General features: G+C 37.9%; 1 protein-coding gene across 1 annotated transcript in view; it reads right to left on the bottom strand.

Moving 5' to 3' along the window:
• Positions 1 to 10,972: 10,972 nt before the first annotated feature.
• Positions 10,973 to 23,988, bottom strand: part of GALC (galactosylceramidase) — a 30,213-nt gene continuing 17,197 nt past the window's right edge. Inside the window, exons 8-17 of the mRNA XM_054400212.1 lie at positions 22,383 to 22,538; positions 20,562 to 20,686; positions 19,220 to 19,347; positions 18,674 to 18,763; positions 17,279 to 17,368; positions 16,798 to 16,942; positions 16,115 to 16,295; positions 13,624 to 13,787; positions 11,795 to 11,871; positions 10,973 to 11,221 (exon numbers count right to left, since the gene is read on the bottom strand). Of these exons, the coding sequence (XP_054256187.1) occupies positions 11,078 to 11,221; positions 11,795 to 11,871; positions 13,624 to 13,787; positions 16,115 to 16,295; positions 16,798 to 16,942; positions 17,279 to 17,368; positions 18,674 to 18,763; positions 19,220 to 19,347; positions 20,562 to 20,686; positions 22,383 to 22,538 (1,300 nt within the window). The 3' untranslated portion in view covers positions 10,973 to 11,077. The remainder of the gene's footprint in view (positions 11,222 to 11,794; positions 11,872 to 13,623; positions 13,788 to 16,114; positions 16,296 to 16,797; positions 16,943 to 17,278; positions 17,369 to 18,673; positions 18,764 to 19,219; positions 19,348 to 20,561; positions 20,687 to 22,382; positions 22,539 to 23,988) is intronic.

Genomic DNA, 23,988 nt, shown 5'->3' with positions numbered 1-23,988 from the left:
AGACATTGCTTACAGCTGCATCTCTGTGCATCTCTGTTGACTTGGCGTTTTCCTGCTGTACAAGACAGGGCCATATAACTCACCTGTTCCAAAGATGCACGTCAATAACCACTGTCCTCTACAGGCCGTACAGTATCTTAAGATCTCTCTTCCCCTTCATATTGTTTGCTTATCCAAACACATTTTTGGTCAGCAATTTGCCTTCAAAGTAATGTGGGTGAAAGGGAAAAAAATCTATCAAGGTTTAATGATCACATTTTGATCCCTTAGCACCTCAAGGAAAGGTTTGTCTCTCACTTTTACACAAGAAGCTAAAGTTACAGCGAAGAAGGGCAAAATGAAAACTTGAGATGTTCCAGAAGATCACGTTCTGTCAGAGCAAACTACAAGGAAAACAGCTGTGACCCAAACAACACAGGACCTGTGCTTTGCTTTCCATGAGGCGAGGCATGGCAGTACATTATCATGTCAGGATCTTGTATCATTTTCTTAAGTTTAACAAAATCATTCTGTTTCCCAGTCCCTATACACATTTGGATTACAGGGCAATGCAAAGGGCACAGGAAAAAAAAAAAAAAAAAAAAAAAACCAAAACAAACCAACAGCTACGAATCCATAATTAAGGACTTCCTTTGCAGAGAGCCTGAGCTGAGATGGCACATGCTTGTGCTAAGCATTAAGCTGCCTGCCGTTGGTGACCTGTAAGGGACAGGGAAAGACATCACCTTAAGAAGTTTAGGGCTTAATCCAGAATGAAGGCAAATAGCTGAATACTAACCTATAGGTCATAAAGGTTTTGAAAACCTGGCACGAGGGAGTGAATTGCTTTCCTGGTAATCACTGCTCATTTAATCACCTCTCCCATATTTCTGATGACGACATTCTGAGATTCTTGGTAATGGCCAAACCCATCCCCCCCCTTTCTGCTCTCACACTGTTGACCCTTTCATTTTCATACATCTCTCAATCACCCCAAAGTCAGAGAGTTCCAGTTTCCAACACACTGTGTCCTCTCTTCACACATTTACAAGGTTGCTGTCCTTTCTTGTCTCCAACCCTCTTATAGCAAATAACCGCTTTGTTCAAGGGCAAACTGGATGACAAACACGCTGCTGCTTTCTCATAGTCTGTCCCTTACAGCTACCCAAGCCATCAATTTGCTATTTTAAAATCAAAGCAGAAAATACAAGTCCCACACCTCAGAAAACCCCAAGCAACAGGAAATAATCTTTCAGCTGTATGTTGTAAGAAGCTCCTATATGCCTACCTTTCTCATTCTCTGTCACATCTAATCCAGGGTTTCATACTGTGACTGTTCTGTGCATATGCACAGCTCTCCTGTACAGTCTCAGTAGAGCACATCACATACAGCTGCACATGCGTATGCTCATAGGGGAGACCTTCCAGTATCAGAGCTGTGGCATGTTAAAGGCTTTTAGGATATGGGCTGTAGCAGTACAATTATCAGTGAAGAGGAAACTCATTTTGTAAATCACTGCAGATCCTTTCCTAGCTTGAACACACAAGTTAAAGGTTACTAAGATGTATGCAAAACTATGCCACTGGCAGCAACTGGACATTTGGGGCTTTTTCTTGGTTTTAGCACTTTTATCCAGACAAACCACTGTAGGTAATAGATGCTTTACAAACCATTTGGGTTTCTTGTAGGTTAATCTGCTTAGAGCAGATGCAAAATTATTCAAAGACAAATTAGTATTCCTTGTGAGGGAAGCCTTGGGTTTTGTGCACAGAAGACCATCCATAGTTTCGGCCTTATCTTTCTTCTCGAGTAAAGCTGCCTTCATTCCTTGTTTTCATGACTCAGAGGCTGGCCCCAAACCCACCAACACACCTATTTTCTTAGTCATACTTCCACTGCCATCTAGTGCCTACAGCACAGACTGCAAGGTCCAATTTCTTTATGAACTTGTCACAAAAGATAAAAAGTCCTGAGGTTCATGTCAAACATCAATTTTTCATTCGGAAACCAATCTTTGTGATCCCACTATAGATTTTTTTCCTGAGTACAGATCAGACTTTTTGTAATGAGGTGGGTTTTTTTGTAGCCTGAAGTATGAGCTACCTCTCCTGACTGTCTGGGCTGAGTGCTGGTTTCAAATACTGTGTCAGTCACACTCAGTGAGCTGGAACAGCATTCCTGCTTATCTGGTTTTGGTTAGAACCAAGAGACCTTTCACAGGGAATTAGGTCTTCAGAGGAAAAGAAGTAGCCATAGTTAAGCAATGACGTGATCAACGTCATTTAGCTTCATAAATACAACATGAGAAAAGGTGACTCCAGATACAAACAGGTGTACTCTGCTCTTGTACTAGGTATGACTTACACCATTTTTTTCACAATGAAAATAAAGGAGAAAGCCTGGAAATGAGCATTTCTGAGAGCATATTATGAACTCAGGCTATTTATAGATTCTCCTACCTCTTTAAGTCATGACAAGTAGACAGGGGCTGATTCAACTGCAAGCAGACCCTGTATAAGCTTTACATCACTCCTTTATGCATTTCTATACCAAATAAGGCCATTTCCCATCTATCCTACCCATCTCCATTCTAGTGGTTCCACTAGAAATGCAGCTCCATGAAGCACAGCAAGTTGCTTTACCTTCTCTGGTAAAGGAGATTTCCTTTCAGGCAGTGACAGCTGTTGGTGATGTGCCTGTGTTTCAGCTCACTGACTCCATCACTTTTGCTTGTGTTTTCTCTCATGTGAGCCTGTTGGACAGAGAAACTGTAGGACACCAATGTACTGCTAGTACATGAAATCAAAGGATTCCCTTCCAAAACTCTGTGAAGAGACCCTCACCCATGGTGTGATTGTCATTAAAAGCAGTGTCTAAGATGAAGAATAAAAAAGGCAGGAGGTTCAGAGGCAGATTTAAAAGAAAATAAAGTGATCACTCCCCCACCACCACTAATGCAGAGGTGACAACTGTCAAGCAAAGGCGCAGTGGCTTGCTCTCAGAGCACTGTCATTTTCCTCTTTACACTTTTGACAGGAGGTGGCACTAAGCTTTTAATTAGTGCTTTTCCCTGCTAACACTTTTAGTCTTCATGGGAAGAAAATTAAAGCAGCGGTTCTATTTGCGGTCTATTAAGGAAGAGTGACACTATGTCCCTGTGTTGCATCCATCTTCCTATGAGGAAACTGAGGCACAAAGTGTACCTGGGACACTTGTTGGGGACAAAAAAATCATACTGTGAGATCTAAAAATTGTTTGAATCTTCAGGCTGCTCATATTCATTCTAGGTTGCACAGGCATTCTGAACAACAGTTGCAGTTGTCTGTCCTCTGACTGATGCACTCCAGATCTCCACCCAGCACACATGATAATTGTAGTGAATTTAAATGTTCTGAGAAAACTCTAAAACTACACACCATGCTCCATAATCACTGAAAAACAGAGCAGTACATTTTGAAAAGTCAACACAGCTTCACAGGTAATTTCACTATATTCTGCTCTCAAAGCACTGTCCTCAACAGAGATAAACATAAACAGAGATTCTCCAGCTCACCAGAAATGTATATCAGCAACATGCACTTCTCTTATCTGCAGTAGAGGGAATATGGTAACGAGCTCCTTGCGGGATTAAAGAACTGAGAAGCAAGCAGGCACAGAGAGACATTTCATTGAGGCAATGCAAGGCTGAAACCTCACAGGGAAGGAAGTAAACATCACCACACATAATCAAAACATTACCTTAATAGAAACTAGCAACTTTTTTCAGAGAAACTGCCTTTTGAAATGACCTAACTTGAATAACTACCTCCAGCAGAAGTCTTCAAAGGCATCTGAGGATGCAGTATATGCTCATCAGGGATGTTGCTAAACACAGAACTGCTGTGATCAGGTTTTGGTGTTATAAAAGCACACTAATACCCTTTGCGCACCAGACTTTGGTGGGGGACAGGGGGGTGTCAAATGTGAACATCTTGGTGGTAGAAGGAGAAATGATAAATAAAAACATGGTGCAAAAGAACAGAAAGAAAATAATTCAGACTATTAACATTCCAATGCCTGATACAATTAAAAAAACTGACTTCTAGAAGGTTGAGTTCTACAAAGAAGGTAAAGAAGCTTGGCATCTACCATTCCGCATTCACCACGTTACATGCAAGAAAATCACCTTCAATACATAATACTACCATTAAGACTGTTACTCTGGTAGCTACCCTATAAGGCTCTGGGCAATGTGTGAGATGATACAGGTAGGGAGGGAAGACAAAATACAGGTAAGATGATTTGTGGTTTGGCAGCTAAAACACTGGAAGAAAGTTTAGTTGCCTACAGGATCCTCCTGATGCCTCCTTGCAGAACATGGTTTATACAAATTCCGTTTATTACAAAAATCAAGTTCCATTGGAAAACTATTCAGATTCATTAACTGTAGACTGGCAAAATCCAGTGAAGTGACAATAATCACGTTCAGCACTCAGAAAAAAAAAAAAAAGCAAGCCACAATACAGAGCTCAAAAATTGAATTTTACAAAAGATAAAGATCATTGCATTTTCAGCCTGCTAAGTATTTGAGTGGGGAGACAGATGTCTGAGAATATTCACCATTAAAAAAGCACAAACAGGTAAGGAGAATGAAACCAAAGATTTTGAAGATTATATTTACATTTATATTTGGGAGGATGGGGTCTTTGTTGCAAAGATGTACTAGAACTATCATTCAGAAAAAGTTATTCACATCTTTGTTGTTATGACCCCGAAAGAAGCCTCTCACACAGCTTCAGTAACACCATAACAGAAACTCCCAATGGCTTGGTAATTAGGCATTCACAGTTGATCTATCTATGCAAAAACACCCATCTAACCAAAACATCTTGTCTCTCAAGGTGGAATTGCCAGTGCTTCATGAAGAATTCAAGCCATCTCACAAATAAACACTATAGCTCAATAAACATTCTGCAGTATCAACCTTTCTTTTAGCATGAAACAGGAAGAATAGCTGGACTATCTCCCTCCACCCCTTGATTATAAAGATAAAACTAATGATGCTGTTTATTTTAAACCAATAGCCGAATAGCCACCTACAAAAGGAAACTGGAACCCTTTGTCTCAGCACTCAATTAAGGCAGGCCCCAAAACTGTGTAACAGGAAAAAAATTCTCATTTGGCAAGGAGGTGTGCTGAACAGGGCATTCTAACTCTCCTCCTTCTGGTACAGAGGCCTTGCTGCATTGAGTGAATTTCCCATAATGGCAGCAAAATATTTTTCTTAGGATAAACTATCATCTGAGCAGCAAGGAAAAAAAAGTTAAGCAGCAATCTTAGACTGAAAAGGAAAGAGGCAGCTTATGCCAGAAACATCATGCGTCCCAGTTCAGGTTTATAGATCTCTGCACTGAGACACTAGTGTAAACCTCAGATCAGCACAAAACCTGTCAAATATCTACCTCATAAACCTAATCCACCCATAATTTACTGCTGCTGCTACAGGAGCAATCACATCAGAAAGGAACATGCACATCCTTCATAGGATCTGCTGTTTGTCATTGCCATGTCCTCTTCTAAATGACTTAACTCTCTATAATTAAGCTAAGAGGCTATAATGCTGCTCCAACCTCAGACTGGCTGATGTACATCAAGCTTCCCAAAACCTTGGAAGGAGGGTGGCAGTAACAAGAATCACTTCTTCCAAGCTCAGGATCAGAGTATCCTAACAGGTAGGAAATCAAGAAAGGGAGCCAGGAGACCCACATGGTGAAACAGGAAACTTGCTGGGCAAACTCAAGTGGAAGAAAAGAGTCTATGGATCATGGAAGGAGGGGCTGGCCATTTGGGAGGAACATAAAACTGTTGTCAGAGGATGTAAGGAAGCAGCTAAGAAAGCTAAGGCCTCCTTGGAATTAAATCTTGCAAGAGAGTTCAAGAACCATAGAAAGGGCTTCTTCAAATACACTGCAGACAAAACTAACACTAGAGGCAATGTAGTCCCACTGCTGAGTGAGGTGGGCACCCTAGTGACAGAGGATAAAAAGAAGACAGAGCTACTGAATGCCTTGTCTATGCTGCTGGAGATTTTCCTCAGGAGCCCCAGAGCATGCCAGGACAAAGGAGGAGTTTGCCTTGATTGATGAGGACTGTGTTAGGGATCAGTTAAGCAATCTGGACACCCATAAATCCATGGGTCCTGATGGGATGCACCCACAGGTCTGAGGGAGCTCACAGAAGTCATTGCTAGGCCACTATCCATCATCTTTAGTAAGTCTTGGGAAACAGGAAAGGTGCTTGAAGACTGGAAGAAAGCAAATGTCACTCCAGTCTTCAAAAAGGGCAAGAAGGAGGTAACTATTGACCAGTCAGCTTCACCCTGGAAAGGTAAGTGGAGCAACTTATCCCTCAGTGCTGTCTCCAGGCATAAGAAGGTCATTGTGAGCAGTCAGCATGGTTTTTTTCCAAAGGGAAGCCATGTTTGAAAAACCTGATAGCCTTTTATGAGGACATAACCAGGTGGATAGATGATGATAGAGCTGTGGATGTCTCCCACAGCACCCTTGCAGCTAAACTGAGGAAGTGTGGTCTGGATGATCGGGTAGTGACATGGATTGTGAACTGGCTGAAGGAAAGTCAGAGTTGTGATCAATGGAACAGTCTAGTTGCCAGCCTGTATCTAGCGGACTCCTGCAGGGGTCAGTACTGGGAGCAGCACTATTCAGTGCATTCATCAGTGACCTGGATGAGGGCACAGAGTGCACTGTCAGCAAGTTTGCTGAAGACAAAACTGTGAGGAGTGGCTGACTCACCTGAAGGTTGTGCTGTCATTCAGCGAGACCTGGACAGCCTGTAGAGTTGGGCAGTGTCATGGTAGGGCCATGACATGGCACAGTACAAACCCAAACAGGCCTCAAGATGTCTAGACAAGGTCCCTTTCTCTCAGGCAGGGAGAAATTTAATTAAACACAACAAGGGCAAGTGTAGAGTCTTGCATCTAGCAAAAGAACAACCCCATGGACCAGCATAAGTTGTAGAAAGTCTTGTTGGAAAGCAGCACAGGGGAAAGGGACCAGGGGGATCCTGGTGGACCACAGCATGATCATGAGCCAGTAATGTGCCTTTGTGGCCAAGAAGGCCAATGGCATCCTGGGGTCTGGCTAGTAGATCAAGAGAGGCTCTCCTCCCACTTTAAGTCTACCCTGGTGAGGCCACACCTCAATTACTGTGTCCAGTTCTGGGCCCATCAGTTCAAGAAGAAAAAGGCACTGCTTGAAAGAGTCCAGTGCAGAGCCATAGAGACAAAGAGAGAGCATCTCCCTTATGACAAAAGGCTGAGGGAACTGGGGCTCTTTAGCTTGGAGGAGACTATAAACACATGTTTATAAATATGTGAAGGGTGTCAAGAGGACAAAGCCAGGTGCCTCTCAGTAACGTCCAATGCTAGGATAAGGGGCAATAGATGCAAGCTGGAGCACAGGAGGTTCTATATGAACATAAAGAAAAACTTTCACTGTGAGCACTAGAACAAGCTGCCGAGAGAGGCTGTGGAGTCTCCTTCTCTGAAGACATTCAAAACCTGCCTGGAAGCATTCCTGTTTGATCTATTCTAGGTCATCCTATTTTGGCAGCGAGGTTGGACTGGATGATCTTTTGAGGTCCACTGGGACCTCTCTCTCCAGAGAGATTAGACAACCTCTCTGGGCAGTACTTGCAAGGGAATTAAAGAAAAAAAGAAAAAGAAACCAAAACACTTACATGAGGATAATAAGGTCTCCAAGCACTGTCTCTCTTTGGTCGTGATGCTGAAATTGTCAGACAGTAGTGGTGGCTATTTTTGTATGTACACCCTCCAGAAAACATATTCTGGGTAGAAATTTCAGGTAAGCCAATGAAAATATCACCAACCTCCTGCTATCATGCAATAGATCTGATTCAGTAACGAAAGAGTAAACCACTACCACTCCAAACCAAATCTTGAACTAGAAATTTAATAAAGTGAAACCAGGAGCCAGCTGCAAAAGGAACCATCATCAGTAGCCTAAAGTAATAGTTTTTCATAATTTTAAAGCAAAGGCATTCTGTTTTGCAGGAATTTGAAAATCCCAAGAACTGCTCATCATGTTTAACCTCAAAGATGGGGTAGCAGAGAAGGGACAATTAATCCTGTTTCAGAATTGTGTAGGTGGTAGGTAGCACATACCTGGCTACTGGACAACAATATTTTTAAGGTAATTCTTATCTGCTGGCACGATAGCCTGGAAAATATGACTACCTCTATGGAATTTTTGCTCCCCTCTTAAAGTTGAGCAGTTGACAGAATAAAAATTTTAAGTCCTTAAAAACAAATTAAAAAAATAAATAATTTTTAAAACCCCAGCCAACCACAAACAAAGCAAAAAGTATATTGAACACTACTAAAAAAAACCAAACAAAAAAACCAAACAGTCACAACAAAATGTTTTATCCACAGCACCAGTCTTAACACATTTGAATTTTGAGGTATTTATTAATGAGGACCGTTTGGCTATTCAGAGTGTCCATTTCAACCGAGTTAAGCTAATGCCAAGCATACTCATCAAGAACGACAGTGGAAAAAAATGTCAGCTTTCTTACTGGAGAAAAGCAAGACCCACTTACAGAAGCGCTCTGCACAAATACAGGGGGTTTAAGTGTTTTATTTGTCCATTTGGAATTATTAGTATATAATTTATAATCAACAATATAAATCCACCCCTCTGTGAAAGACTTGACAGCTTGTTATTGCCAAACATATTACAGCCTGCTGAAGGGTGAAGAATTACAGACATATAAAGACAAATAACATTTTATCACCATTAAATCACTGTTCATAACAGTTTAATCCTCTAGCATTATAAATTAAGATTAGAAAAAAATTAAAATCAACACTTCCAGTGATAAAATATAAATGTGCTTAGTATGCAATATTCAGTTTACACTAGTGCATTAAACAGTAAAAAACTGGACAGCTCCTTTGGATTTAACTATCATTGTTGACCTCTCTTCCACAAACACTACTTGAAGACACATAAGCACACAAGAAATCTCCAAGAAGTAGGGAAACCATCAGAGCTAAAATAATTTTATTCTGTGAGCTACATCTCTTATATTACTTGTATATGAGGAACTAGAGTTACCAGTGACATCCCTTCTGAAGCCAAGCAAGTAATGAACAGATTTGAATCCAAACTTCAACCAAAAAATGGAACCGAAGTGGTTTGAATCATTTTCCAAAGGTACTACAATGTACCAAACTTGCATGTATGAATGACTCATAACCAATCAATAGCAATATGAGTATAACAGTTAAAGCATTCTTACTTATTAGAGATGGACTTTTGAAATCTCTTCTCCAAAAGCTTTTTTGGAAGACCAAAAAACCTTTACACAAAATGATTCATATTACATTACATTAACTCTATCAAATGACAACTTTGAAGACTGAAGTTAACATCAACAGGAAGCAGTCTTCAAAATAAAGTGGATCAGAATAATAATCCATAAAAATCAAAGTATATAAGTTACTCAAGATAAGATATTGCCTACTGCAGATCACTTCATACAGCTATTAGTGTCCTATCAACTCTGTAGAACTTCTTACGTGTCAGTTAAATAGAATGTGAATGTGAAAAGTAGATGGACACAGGAGGCATGTTTCATTATGGCAACAGACACCACCTTCATTCAACAACAGCAAACAAGACAAATTCAGAAGCAAACTGCATGGCTTGGAATGTGATGAAAATCTCATTCAGAACCTTGTGATATTCTCATTTTGTAGCACAGTAACTTGTTACAAACCCAAGGATCTGAAATACTCTCTGAACTTTGTGATGCCTAAGGAAATTTAGGAACAGACACTAGTGTTGTTAATATTACTGCCCAACACTCTAAACAATTCTGAGTCTGCCTGCTGTCACTTACCTTATGAATAGACACAATCTCTTAGGGGCAAAGACTATTTTCTTGTTCATTTTCTTTCACACCAAGATGTGATCATATCTGTAATTCCTCTGTGCTACAGTAATATATATATATGTGTGTATATATATATATATACACACATATACATACAGGATATATGCTTTAATTATTTTCTGCTGTAAGTTTCAGATCCATCGAAAGTGAGAGATCATTACCCAATTTTCTATGAACAAAGGCCCAGTATTTCCACATGTGACCTGATTTGAAAGTAAGCAGTCTGCTTGCTGGCATCAATGAGGCAAAGTTTTGATTCTTTGCACCACGGGGGAAAAAAACACAAAATAAAGAAAACACACACACACACACACACAAAAAAGGACAAAAAACAACCAACCAACTCAACCCCCCAAAACTAAACCACATCTACACACAGCTACAATTAACAAACTGCAAGTTATGCTATCTTTTAATCTATTTCAACTCTTTCATTGGAAAGAGGAGATAGTTTAGGAGTAAAGCACATCCTGCACTGCCTGATCAACCCTAAAGCACATTTCCATTCCACTGAAAATATGATCTATTTTAAGGCTGTTAACTAAAATTGCAAAAAGTAATCAAGTGCACTTGGAGTACTTGTAATATCTAGCCTCAGATTGCAGCAGTAAAATGAGACATCTTTTTCACTACAGAAAAAGGAGGTACTTCATCCAAATGAAACTTGACAGGCACATAGAACTATGGAGCCACTGGCTCAAGGCTTACTGGCATTTAATTCTTTCTTTCAGAGTGAAAGGAAGGGACACAGTTATGTAGTGATGAAACTACAGCTTGAGATGCCTCTGTCTTCTACTAAACTCTAAAGTTATCTTATGTTAAAAGTGAGCTGGGAAGTTAAGATATTGTTATTTAAATGGATTTAAAATCCATGGGTTTATTTTCATCATTACCTTGAGCAAAAATTTATCCCAACAAAATCAACGGGCAAAAACCTCAAGCGGATAAAGTTACAGTCATGTTGACACTTAGTCAAGTAAACCTGTAACAAATAAGGACAGAATTCAGATTCTGTGACAACAGATCAATCTCAGCATAGCACTGAGTTGTCCTCCAAGTCTGAACTGACTCTTATTCAAAGTAGTACAAGAACTGGGTTCACCAAACACAAAAGCCACCTCAGCTAGCTTCAACATGAAAGTTGTCAAACTGTGCAAACTCAAATGAGCGAGTTCCAATAGCAGCCCAGCCATTACTTGGTTTAGAAATGGTGACATTCTCCCAGAGTGGATAACCATTTAAATTTCCTGAGGCAGAAGTACCCTGTCAAAAAAAAGAAAGAGTTAGCTTTGTATCCAGTGATTGTGTTGACACTTAGTCTGCTCACATGGGAGAAAAGACACGGCAGAAAGATGTCAACTTTCAACTGCATTTCACACATTTTCCATGCAGAGGAACTTTTAAATATTGCATAGAATCCTCCAGTGTCTATCAGCTCTCTGAAACAGTTTGAGTGCCTTTACAGTTAACCTATAAGAGACTCATCTTCCTCTAACTCACAGCTTTGTAAACTCATCGTAGAATCTGAAAGGTTTTACAGCAACACTATGCCCATGTGTCTTTAGTACAGGATAGAAGGATGGCAACTCACCTGAGTTCCCCAGTCCTTAACTAGCTCCACATACAAGTCCTCAGTATGAAAAGGGAATTGGCGAGAGATAGATTTGTAAAACAAGGCTAGTTTAGTAGTTTACCAACAATCTTCAGAAGAGAAAGTCAGGTCATGATCTTTCATTAGATCAAATTAAAGATTTGCCTCTCAGCCCTCCTATCTCCAAGCTTTCAGCTCATCTTCCCAGTTAGTTTTTTAAACCCTATCTAGTTCTGTGTCCTTACCTGAATGTTGAGAGTAAGCGTGTGCCATGCGTTATCCCGGACACCAGAAAGTCCTTTCATTAGTATTTTTTCTCCAGCTGCAAAACATGCTTAAGGTTAGGAAACTTTATTTCACCCTTTTGCCGAAACTGAGAAATAACAAGCCAGCAAAAGGAAAACAATACCTATTTTTCAAAAGCGTTGAGGACTGACATCTCACCAATTTTAACTGTAGCACGGCAGGCTTAACATGCACATCGGGAGTCCACATTATCAGTACATTTGCCTGTTCTGCCAGGACTGTTTTTCCACTGAAATCTCCAATGCTTTTGGGAATTTGGCCTGAGACACAGAATCCCTCTACTGAGAGTGCGGGATGAGGAACTGTGACACTAGCTACTGCTCTGCTTGTTCTACAGATCTCCTTCTTTATATAAAGAAGCTTCTTTAAATCAGAGGGTTTGAGTTGCCATATCATCACATTGCTTAGATCTAGTCAAAATTTAAGTTAAGGAAAAATTGGGTATGACTAACACCTGTAAGGAAAACCTGAAAAATTAAGTACTATAAGTACTTCGATTATGTAGTAGACAGTTCTAGATGAAAGTTAATTTAACATTCTAACTATTCTTGAGAAAAATATAAACATTATTAAAGATAGTTGTACAGAAAAGAGTTATTACATTGTGTAACAAGTGTCTTAGACTGAAATTATGAAATGGGTTGAAAATCTGGAATAGGGTAATCAAAATCCTCTCATTTCATCTAGGAAAATTTGGTTTTGATAGCCTGAGAAACTAATCAGATAACACTGCTAGAGCTTATTAAAATAAATACTGAGTCAATCCTAAACACGAGTATGTTTTTACACACAACTGAAACTTAAGTTGTTACAAAGTTGGACACTGAAGTTTCCTTAGGGAGCACCAGTTTGCTAAGAGAAGGTAAACTTGAAGTCTTTTTATACCACCCATCCATGCTAAAAACGAAACAAACCCAAAATAAGACAGACAAACACCCTCCCCCCCACCAAATTAGGGAATCTGAGAAGTACAGCTACCAAATGAACGACGAGACTACTTTTAAGATCCAGCACAGTGTGGAATGGGTCATTCTAGGCTGTTTTCATATCAGATATACTGTAAATATGGAAGTTGTATTTGACTCATCCAAAAATATTTAAAATATTAATTTATACTCACAAAGTGTAAGGAAATACATTTAAAAACAAAACTTGCCACTATTTCAAAGCAAATTAAAGACAACTTTTGGCTACTGATAAAGCATTACGGCATGATCTCTTTCAAATGCTTGTCAAGTGGTCTTCAGATGAACACAAACATTAGCATCACAAGTAGAATATGCTCTCACTTCACTAAGACAGACTAAGAGTAGAATGCATAATTTGTGGAAACTGGCCACTCATCATCATACCCTATGCCAGATGTATCTACATTGATTTGCGCTGCTCTACAAGACAAGCTACTGTATTTCAAGCAGGAATTCCTTTTTTAGGTGGAGTATAAAAATATAGATCAAACCTTTTTATAAATACTCGGGTATAATATCAATTACACCAGAGTATTTATGAAAAGCAAAATAATTTATTTTTGCTAATGTAAAATAAGTTTTGTCAGCAGAAAAAATAATAAATCCAAAAGCTGGTTACCAGCCAGTAACCTTCAGACACTGTCTTTACATACAAAATGTGGCCATCAATAGAGCACAGCAGGTTAAATTCATAGTGATGACAACTGAATTACAAAATCTGAATGTCAAGTCATTTTTATCAAGGTTATCAAAATCATATGTCCATATAACACCATCCACTTTGGCAAAGAGCTGCTTACCTATGTCACCAGTGACTCTGTAGGTGCCATCTGCAAAAACCCAAAAGAAAACTCCTTGGGCACGTCGAACATAGATCCCACCATTGTTGACCCTTCCTGCAATAAACACGCCCCCATCATGTGCTTTTTCTATGTAGATGTCACATGTGATTGTCATGTTTACCCTGTAAGAAAAGTTTAGTGTTTTAACAAGCAAGAAAATTATTTTTCTGAGCAGGTAGTAAGTAGAAGACTTAGAAGAAAACTCCCTATGTAGTATTGCAATCTTTGTGAGGAAAGATTTAGCAATCCTACAGGCACAAGACGCACAACTTGTCTAGAGTGGTTGTTTTCCACCTGTGAGTCCATAGGTTTTCTTAGGAAGAACAATTTTTCTCAGACACATATTCAAAACAAACAAACAAACAAAACCAAACAAAAAACCCCACAAAGAAAACAAAAAAATGCCACCACCACACAAACAAATTAAAAAAAAAATTCATTTAAAAACACCACAACAGAAAAAAAATAAACTAAACAAAACAAAAAAAAAAAACCACAAGCCACACAGAAGGGTTGCATTTTCAAGGAAAAACTTCTTTCAGGTCTGTAAAATGAAAAGTTGCTTTTAGATAACTAAATCAAATCCAAGGTTCAAGGTCATAGCACCACATCTGCTACATTCGTTCTTCCTTCCCCCAGGACTTTTAATATGGGCCAAGCTTTAAGTAATGCAGACCTCTCACCTGAAAGCCAAAACAAAACTTTTTTTAAAACAAAATGTTCAAATAGGCTGAATTTATTTGATTTTCCTGAGGTGATACATCAGCTCAACACTAAACTACCAACTTATACACATAATGAGAGCTGTAAAGAGGGAATAGAGCAAAGGAATACCACAACATGGCACATGAAAAATTTACACAATTTTCCCTGCCCCGAAGCAGTGCTACAAACCTCTTAACAATAAAAATTAAAAGCATTCTTTACCTATACTAACATGTATTCAAATTTTAAAAAGTCTGAAAGGACTTGTAATACAGATACAGCTACTAGGTTGCATATTTCAAAAGTTTCTAATTCTCTATAACTAGGTATCTATAACTAGAATGCAAAGAGATATCTGCTCACCTGATAATTAAATTGTAAAGAATATTTATTTTGATGACTCTTACATAATACTAAGAACCATCTGGGACTCCACTCTAATGTTATTAGATGCATTAGATTTTTGGATACATATTCATTACATAAACATGATTGCTTTTTTGCCTCCCTGTGTATTAAACAGGAGACCTCCATCCTCATTTTGTTTAAGCCATTATAAATGCAGAATAAATCAACAGTAATATTTTCAGGATACAGCTAGGTTCAGTAAAGTCATCAGGGGACAATACTAACAAATTCAAGAACAGAAACAAAAAAAAGGCCTTCCCAAGCACAAGATTAAAATCCAAACTAAAACAGCTAAGTAATCCTGAAAGTTAATCCTAATAAATTGTCATCAATGACTGAAGTCAAATATCATTCCACAGAGAAATTCAGTGCAAGATTGGTTCTGTGTTTCAGTAGCATGCACTGATATTTGAAAACATCTACCTAGGACAAAATGAGCTTTAAAATGAGGATGAAGCAAAGAAATCAGAGGGCTTGAAATTCAAAATTATCAGCATTCATGTTACTGATCTGCACCTTTTCAGGATCAGCTGAACATTTAGGAAGCAAACTGGTTTTTAAAACAAGAATAAAGTATGAAAGAAAAAAAAACAGTAATAGGAGGTGTTTAGGAATCTCAGCATTGTAATTTAAGAATATATCCTGTGTAACATACTGTTATCAAATCAGTAAATCTTGGTTATATTTACCCAAAAATAAAACTGTTTAAGTAGCTATTCAATCAAATCCACACAATCCTAGAACTGCTCAGAAGGTGGCAGTCTGCAACAAATAACTGAATTAACTCCCAGACTATTTCATTGATAGGAGACTGATCAAGTCTTTAACTATCAAGCAAAGCAGCTCAAAATTTTAAGTAATTCAAACTGAATCAATTTATGTTTCTTGTCTCATTTAAAAACGTTCTAAATAACTTGGTCATTCTTTGTAAGTACAGCAAACTGGATCTACTATTCTGAAAAATCATCTTGAACAAATATACCCAACAGGACACTGGGGGGGGGGGGGGGGGGGGGAGGGGAGGAAATCATAAAAATCCAGAAACAGTGCAGCAGTGGGCCAAGCTACCAAGAAATGTGATGGACTCTCCAACCTCGGATGGTTTATAAGACTCATTCAGTCAAAACCACAGTTGGTACCTTAGAGCTGGCCATAGCCCTGAGGCAGGGCTCAATGACTTCAGAAGTTCCTTTAAGCCATTATTCTTACAAGTCTGCAGATACTTTGAATGCCCTCTGTCCAAGAAAAATAAAGTCTGAGACAGATTAACTGACAATAACTCACACTGGTAGAGGAACATTTTCCCAGATGTCACCAGAAAATAGTATATACATACCACTTAAAATTTCCTATGATACTGACGGTCTGGTCTGCATCAGAAGCCCAAGTGATGGGTCTCTGAATCACCACCTGGCGGAGTGTGAACACATGATCTCCAGGGTCAGAAGCATTTATGAAGTATTCAAATACACCTGTCTGATCTGCAAAATTTGGGGCTTCACTGAAAGGTGGATTACCTGTTCAGAAAATAAAATACATATCAATTCCAACACATTATTTTTCTGATTGCTCCCTTGTGTTCAGAATTTCCTTAGAAAATATTCACGAGGGTTTTGAATTACTGTATCAAAGTACAGTCTCCAAAATTGAAGTTTTGGTTGCTGGAAGGTGATTTTAGTTTTGGTTTTAAGTAAACCCCATTTTTTAAAAACACATGAACCAAGTAAATTGCCTTCTTCCCTATCTTCTTTCCAAAAACTATTTCACTATAGTTATAAGCTACGTCATTTGCAGTAAGATCACCATGTCAACATATGGAATTATATACACCTTATTGCAAGTGAAGTACACAAGTGTAAGTTGTAGGATCAATAGCTATAAACAAAGAAAAATAAAGTACACATTCAGACCATTTCATGCCTCTTACATGAGGTGACTAACATGATTGTTACTGTCTTTCTACTTTAAGACTGTATCTGTGTGTAAATTAATTTTTTGGATAAGAGAAATACAACTTACGAAGATTGAAATCATCTTTGTAATTTGAAGGAAAGGGCTGAGGTGGTGGAGGCTCTGGGCAGCCACATTTCTGCCCTGTCTTGAGTGTGGTTAAAGTGTAGACTTCGTCCACATTTAGATCTAAAGAAAAGCTTCCCCTCCACACCTAGAATTAAAGAAAGATCAAGCTGTAAAAGATGTAACACCTAAATAACAAAATACCCAAGTTCCTGAACTAGAGATTCTCTGAAGTCCTGATTTAAGGCTAAAAATATGTCTTGCCTCAACATCAAGCATCTCCAAGCTATTCTGAAAACCCCTTTCTTCCAAATTCTTCATTATCTACAGCCAAGCTCATATATAGCTCATAAAATTGTAGTCAAACAATTAATAAAACATTCCTTTATTATGCACTTCAGGCATGAAAGCCCAGGATTTTCAGCAAAGGAAGAAGAAACACCTGAAATTGCAGAGAGACTGTAACTAAAACTGATCTACTTACCTTTATAGGATGGAGTTGCTGGAAAAGACTAGAGTTTCCAGATTCAAAACCAAGTCTTGAATGCCACACTTGAAGGGTTTCCACCATATACTACAATGAAAAACAACATTAAACAACAACAAAAATTACAACCAAACAATGAAACCCCACCAAAGCAAAAAATACTTTAATACCTTCAGAAATATCAGTCCTCTATGGGTGCCTAATTTTTGTTATTTTAGAGCTGTTGATCACATTAAATGCCATCTATTCAGCTATTACATGTGATTACCCTTTTATAGATTATGTCAATAAGCCATTGTTTTAATATGCAGTAAAATTGCTTATGAAGACAGAAAGTATTGTAATCACACATGCAGTCTTCAGTTTATCTATTACCAACAACTGTATCCCTTCAATAAAAGCCCTCTGCCTAAGAGTAACCAGATTGAAATAATCTCCTGCTAATTTTGCTTTTTTAATGAGACCTTTAGTTCAGCTGCTGATTCTTTGATATGCAATTTTGAGCAAAGTACTTCACTTACAGATCTCCAAACTTTTGCAGTACTATGGCATATCAACTACATTAGTTACAGATTTTAGTCATATCCAGCCCCTACAATTTTTGTTTGTTCATTTGTTTGGGGTTTTTTGTTTCTCGGGTGAATAACAAAACAAGTCACAGTTTGGTTTAAGTTCTTCGATACTTCCCCCAGAGGGAGCTGTACATCAAATAACACTCAACTACTTTTCCTAAGCAGTTAATTTCACTGACAGGAGCATTGTCCAAACTATCTCCTCCTAAATGAAAACAGACTAATGTAACCAAAAATTAAATTCCAAATAAGTAAACACTTCTAATTTAATTTCTTAATTAAGTTGACTTACAAAGATTCAATCCAGTTTACACTGTGAAAGTATTGTTCACATTTCAGAGGGAAATGAAGATCAAATGCTTATAGTTTAAAAAAAAAAAAAAAAACCACCACACCCAACTGGGAGAGTGTCAGAATCTCTCTTCAAAGGATGGAACACATCTTCCAGTATATGGCCAAGTGCAGTTACTGTCCTGGAAAGGAGCTGATAACAACTAGGAAGGTCATGGTCATGATGGCCAAACTGTATCAGTATGTCAGAATACCCATGATTGGGATAAATGCTAAAGAAAAATCCAGTTGCATTTCTTCTCTGATATACAGATGATTAGACTACAGTTAGTAATTCTATGAATTCAGTTATGACATCTCATGGTAAAAGCAAAACTAGAATGCTTAAAACTTTGCTAGGTAAAAGCCTCTAGTATTGGAGGTAAAGAACTCCCATTTCTTGCTGAGCTGTGATACTGTCTTGCATGTATTTAATTATAGATAGCATCCATTTTACAAGACTGATGAAATGTAGTCAAGATCTACTTACAAATGACCCTTTGAGGTAGAAAGTTGCTCTCTGAGGTGTCACACTGAAATGAGGCAGTGGAGGTCTGATACACCGAGAGTGATCATGAGTCTGAAGAAAAAAAATACATGAAACAGAACACGCATTACTAGACTGTATCACACAGCAATGTTATTGAAAACATACAGAATAAACTGAAATTACAAAAGCAACATAGATCAATTTGCAGCTATTTATTTCACTGTTATCTTAACGATAACTGTAACTATACCAGGCTAGCATTTTATTTTGAATTCTGCTTTAAAACACCCACGGTTTGATTTCCCCCCAGTATGTCATCCAATTAAAGCTAATTTGTGATATAAAGACGACATATACATTGCTCTCCAAAAAGATTCAATTAGCTATTCAAACTTTAAACAGAAAAAAGGATCTCTAGTTGTCCCACAGAGATAAGCATCAAAGAACATATTCACAGATATCAAACTACATAAATCAAAACAGGCTCTTAATAACAAAACACTTCCTTTATCTTTTCTAGTTCATTGGAACTACTGATGCACACACCATAGTTTCAATGATGATGGTAAGGTTTCCTAGGCCATCTGTCAGAGCCACAAAACTGCCACCTCCTTTTAAGTGTCCATCCACTTGCAAGTATGACCAGCCTGGCTGAGTAAACTGTGTTGTATGTGCTTAGACAAAACAGAAAAAAAAATCAGAAGAAAATAATTGTCTTCAAAAATAATACCATTTGTATTTTGATTTAAATTTCTCTCATACATGCTTACACAATAAAAAGTTCATTTTTGGAAGGAAGTAATGGAACTTCGAAAACAAATTTTACCTATACAAGAATAGATTGAAGGATTATACTAAGGCACAACTGAAAACAGCAGCTGTGTGGCAAATGAAACAGTGAAAATGACAGTGATTACTTAGGAAGAAAAAAAATAATTACAGAACTAAGTAAAAAAATGCAACATGAATATTCATCACAGCTTAGATTTTTTCAAACCTTGGGGTGGGGTGGGGGCGATGTCGGGGTTTTCTGTTTGTTTCTCTTTTGCTTTTAAACAAATGGTGAGCCAGAGAAAGCATAGATGAGCATCTCCGCAACAAATTAAATAACTGAAGTTTTTTAGCATATAAAGGAGAGAACCAAAGACTGTTACCCAGACCATGAAAATCTTGAGCAACATGGAAACAGGAACTGCTCAGTTGTCCTGAACTGTTCATATAACAGTATGGCAAATTTTACTTTTTTTTAATGCTTCTACACATACAGCTAACTAGCAGACTAACACTTTGTTCCTCCCTTAGGGCACTGTATCAGCTACTTGCTCTACTGAACTGTGCCAAAGAGTAAAATATTACAGGATCACAAAGCAGCCAGTGAATCCATGTGTCCATAGACACGATGCATACATACCCACCCTTCCCTCAAGCATGAGGAAGTGCTGACTTGCACAAGCCAAGTACCTCCAGCAGGACAAGAATACAGAGGATCTTTGTTCCATTTTCTCAAATTGAGAGGTATCAAGTGTCTACTTAACGATTAAAAAAAAAAAAAGAAAAGGAAAAGGAACTAGAAAAGCACACTAACCTTTATGGCACTTCAGATCCAAAGTATTTTAATATTAACAGCTATAAAAGGCAGTAGTTTATTAATTTCTGCTCTATCTAATGGCCAAGTATTAAGATTCCCCTTGCTGTTAGATCTTTCCCTTTCCTATTGACAGAAGCTATTTTCTTCTTCCTTTTCTTTAAAGTATTCACAAAACTTTCCATGAATCTACTTCAATTTGGTACTATAAACAATATACATACAAACCACTGAACAAATAAAGGCCTTGGAAAATACAGTTATGCTTTGTTAGATCGACAAACTTAGCAGCAAACTTTTTACCCGTAATCCAAATCGGAGCTTCGACTTTGTAGTGGCCACTCCACGGCTCTTGTGCTGTCATTAATCCACACCGACCAAAGGGCAACTCTTCATAGTAACTAGCCACCAAATTCCATGCAATAGTTCTGGAAGAAAAAAAACAGGTTTGTTTGCTCCATTCATATGGATGGCATTAGATAAATTTCATATAAGAATTTCTCTGTTTTCTCAAGCATACAATGAAAGGAAATTTAAGGGATGGCAGGGGGGAATTTAAAAAAAAAAATCCTTCTTTTAGACTTAAAAATTATAAATAGAAAACAATTGTAGCCAGCTATCCCCCAGAAGCTGTTGCTATTTCAAGAAGTTGTCAGGATACTGACATGGTTAATTACTTAAGATCTTTTGATTTGCTCTTCACTGGAATTTTTTTGCTGGGACTTTAAACTTAATACCTATTTGCCATTAGTATGGAAGTAGAGCTTAATAAAGCAGTTATGTAAAAAGTAAAAGCTGGCATGCTATTCTACTACTGCATATACATGATTGCAAAGGCCTTCTTCTGAAGTCAGTGCCATAGATTTATCACAATATACTTGCATTTCAAAAGATATCCTGAAATCCTACAAAAAGGTGCTTATAAAATAAAACATCTCTCAAGCTGTAAATACAGCTTGCTCACAATAAACTTGTTCTCCAGATTTTCAAACTTAGAAAAGAAATGCAAGGAAATCAATTTCCAAAGGAAACAAGCTTAACAGAAAGACAAGCTGTCTTTCATCAGTTAGGCTGTTTTCAATATAAAAGCCAAGATAACTTTATTATTGGATACACAGACTTGAAACTACAACAATTTCTGAATGCAACATACAGATGTGGCTGCTAAGCAAACGGGGCATATATAATTACAAAGGGCTTGTAAAAATGAAAAAACAATGGGAAAAGAAAGATCCCAAAGTCAGATATTAAACCTCGTGAGAGACAAGAGGCAACCAGGACAGAAATTCATGTAGAAAATAACCACATTAGAAAAATTTCAGCTTGCAGAAGAGACAGGTAGCTCTAAAAAATTCCCTTTACCAGTATCTGAGTGCTTCATGCTGAGGTCTGTTTCGAGGATTTCAGACAAAAAGATTTCTCTGTATTTTTTTCCAAAATTAAGTTACAGAAAAACTAAAAACTTTGAACAATTTGGCTTGATGCCTACATTTTCTTTAATCGGACTTCTTTTTTTTCGAATTAGTAGTCAGTGCACTGGAAACATCAAAGTATGTTTTCTACTCTCTTCTAAAACTGCAAATTGTATCATTTCACAGTAAATAGAACAGCTTTATTCCTGCTTTAAGTTTGGAAAGAAAACATGTGGGAAACAGCAAATGTATTAAAAGATTACAACCTGTTTTAGAATGGGGTCAAGAAAGAAGTTGTATGGAAAAACTAGATAATTACATCCATACCTACTGCTTTTATCTGAAGACAAAAAACCTGATAAAGACCTTAAGAAAAATACAGATTAATACAGCTTTATTTTCATTTTCCTCTTTGTTGTTAGCTCCTCTTAAGAATATTCTCTTTTTAACAAACATCATCAAAGGCATCTGAACTCAGGCACTGGGTGCTGTTGAACAGCAACTCAAGAATACATTTAAATTTACGAGATTATTACCCCAGAAAGCGGTAAGGACAGTAGACTTCATACCCTAATATATTTTAATTCAGGTTGACGGTACAGAGAGTTTCAGTTTACCTACTATCTTACTCCAGCAGATGTAGGGTGTTCTATAGTACTTTAAACAGTTCTTACATAGGAAGTTGTAAAAGTCAGCCTTGCACAACACTTACGAGGTCATGTTTCCATTCACATAGTTTTGGTTCAGGATCCGAGCCCAGCAGCCTGCACCTACTTCATCATTGAATGTACTGTAATCTTCTGAGGACCACAGTTTCTTCTTAGTTAATAAGGCATTTGGCACAGTTTTTGTTCCAGGATAGTGAGCCCTACACAACATTTTAAAAAGAAAGAGCACTTAACACAAAAATATTTAAGCCTGGAAGTACATACCACAGCAATTTTTTACCTCCTCCAAAATGAAAACAAAATAAACCTCACAACCTTTCTTCAGAATAATACTAATGGAATAAAAGAAAATGGAATGACTTAGATTTAATTACGTTGTGCAACTTCTGCAACTTGCTAAAGCTAAGCTTTATCCTCGAATTCAGCATGAACATTTTCGTAACTGTCATGTGCTAAACAGAGGAATATATGCTACCTTGAACTACCTTAAATAAAACCATAGATCACCAGTAAATCAAGAGTAAGATACAGTACTATGTGTTATTTTGAGAACTTAATTTAAGCATGAATGTCTTAGAACCTAAACATAGAATAATAGAATCATTTTAGTTGAAAAGACCTTTAAGATCATGAGGCCCAACCGTTAACCCAGTACTGCCAGGTCACCACTAAACCACATCCCTCAGCACCACATCTATGCAGCTTTTCAATCCCTCCAGGGATGGGGATTCCACCACTTTCATGGGCAGCCTGTTCCAAGACTTGACAACCCTTTCAAGGAAGAAATTCTTCCTAACATCCAACCCTGTCAAAATTTGAGGCTGTTTCCTTTTTTTCTCTATGGCTTGTTCCTTGGGAGAAGGTATCAACCAACCCCTACCTCACTAGTGGCCATTTCCCAATTACTGCAGTCCTTCACACACAGCTTCACATGATAACAGAGAGTAGAGACTTTAGCTACATTCTTCTCTGCTGTACAGATTACTGTATATTCCACCTTTGACTTGGAAACAAAAGTTCTACTACAGTGCCAAGCAGAGGTTTTCATAGGGGCATAAAGCACGCAGCTTGCAAAGACAAATCAAAGAAGGAGTAATTTGTCTTTCTACGCTCCACACCTTGAAGGGCTGTTTCTTAAAAGTCAACATCCCTGGCAAATACAAACTCTACTATACAAAGAAGGGAGGGGAAAAAAAAAAAACCACCAAAAAAAAAGGAAGGGGGGTGCAACAGAGAGCTTTACTTAAGATTACACAGGACCAACATCTATAGAGTTCCCACTTCCTGCACTAATGAGGGTCACCTTTATTGGCATAAAAAGGAAGATTTAACACTAAAGCTATGGAAATAAAGCAGAAGAAAATAGGGATGACAAACAAAATCAAGTTAGAGGGATAACAGGTTCAAGAGGCAGACTTCTTTATTGGCAGCTTCGCTCCACTTAAAGCCCACACAGTTCTAACCTTCTCATTTTGTCCCACTGATATACAATCAGGTAAAACTGTTTCACCACCAGTTAAGAAACTAATCCTTTTTCACTGCTCTTAGATGCAATTTCCATTACTTGTAATGAACATGGTTACAGTTGTATTTTGTTTTCACTTACACTGCAGTCAGCTAATGAGTTTTGTTTCACATTCATTAATATCT

The sequence above is a fragment of the Indicator indicator genome, chromosome 4 (assembly GCF_027791375.1).
Source record: "Indicator indicator isolate 239-I01 chromosome 4, UM_Iind_1.1, whole genome shotgun sequence".
NCBI lineage: Eukaryota > Metazoa > Chordata > Aves > Piciformes > Indicatoridae > Indicator > Indicator indicator.
This window is presented reverse-complemented; position numbering and strand designations above follow the sequence as displayed.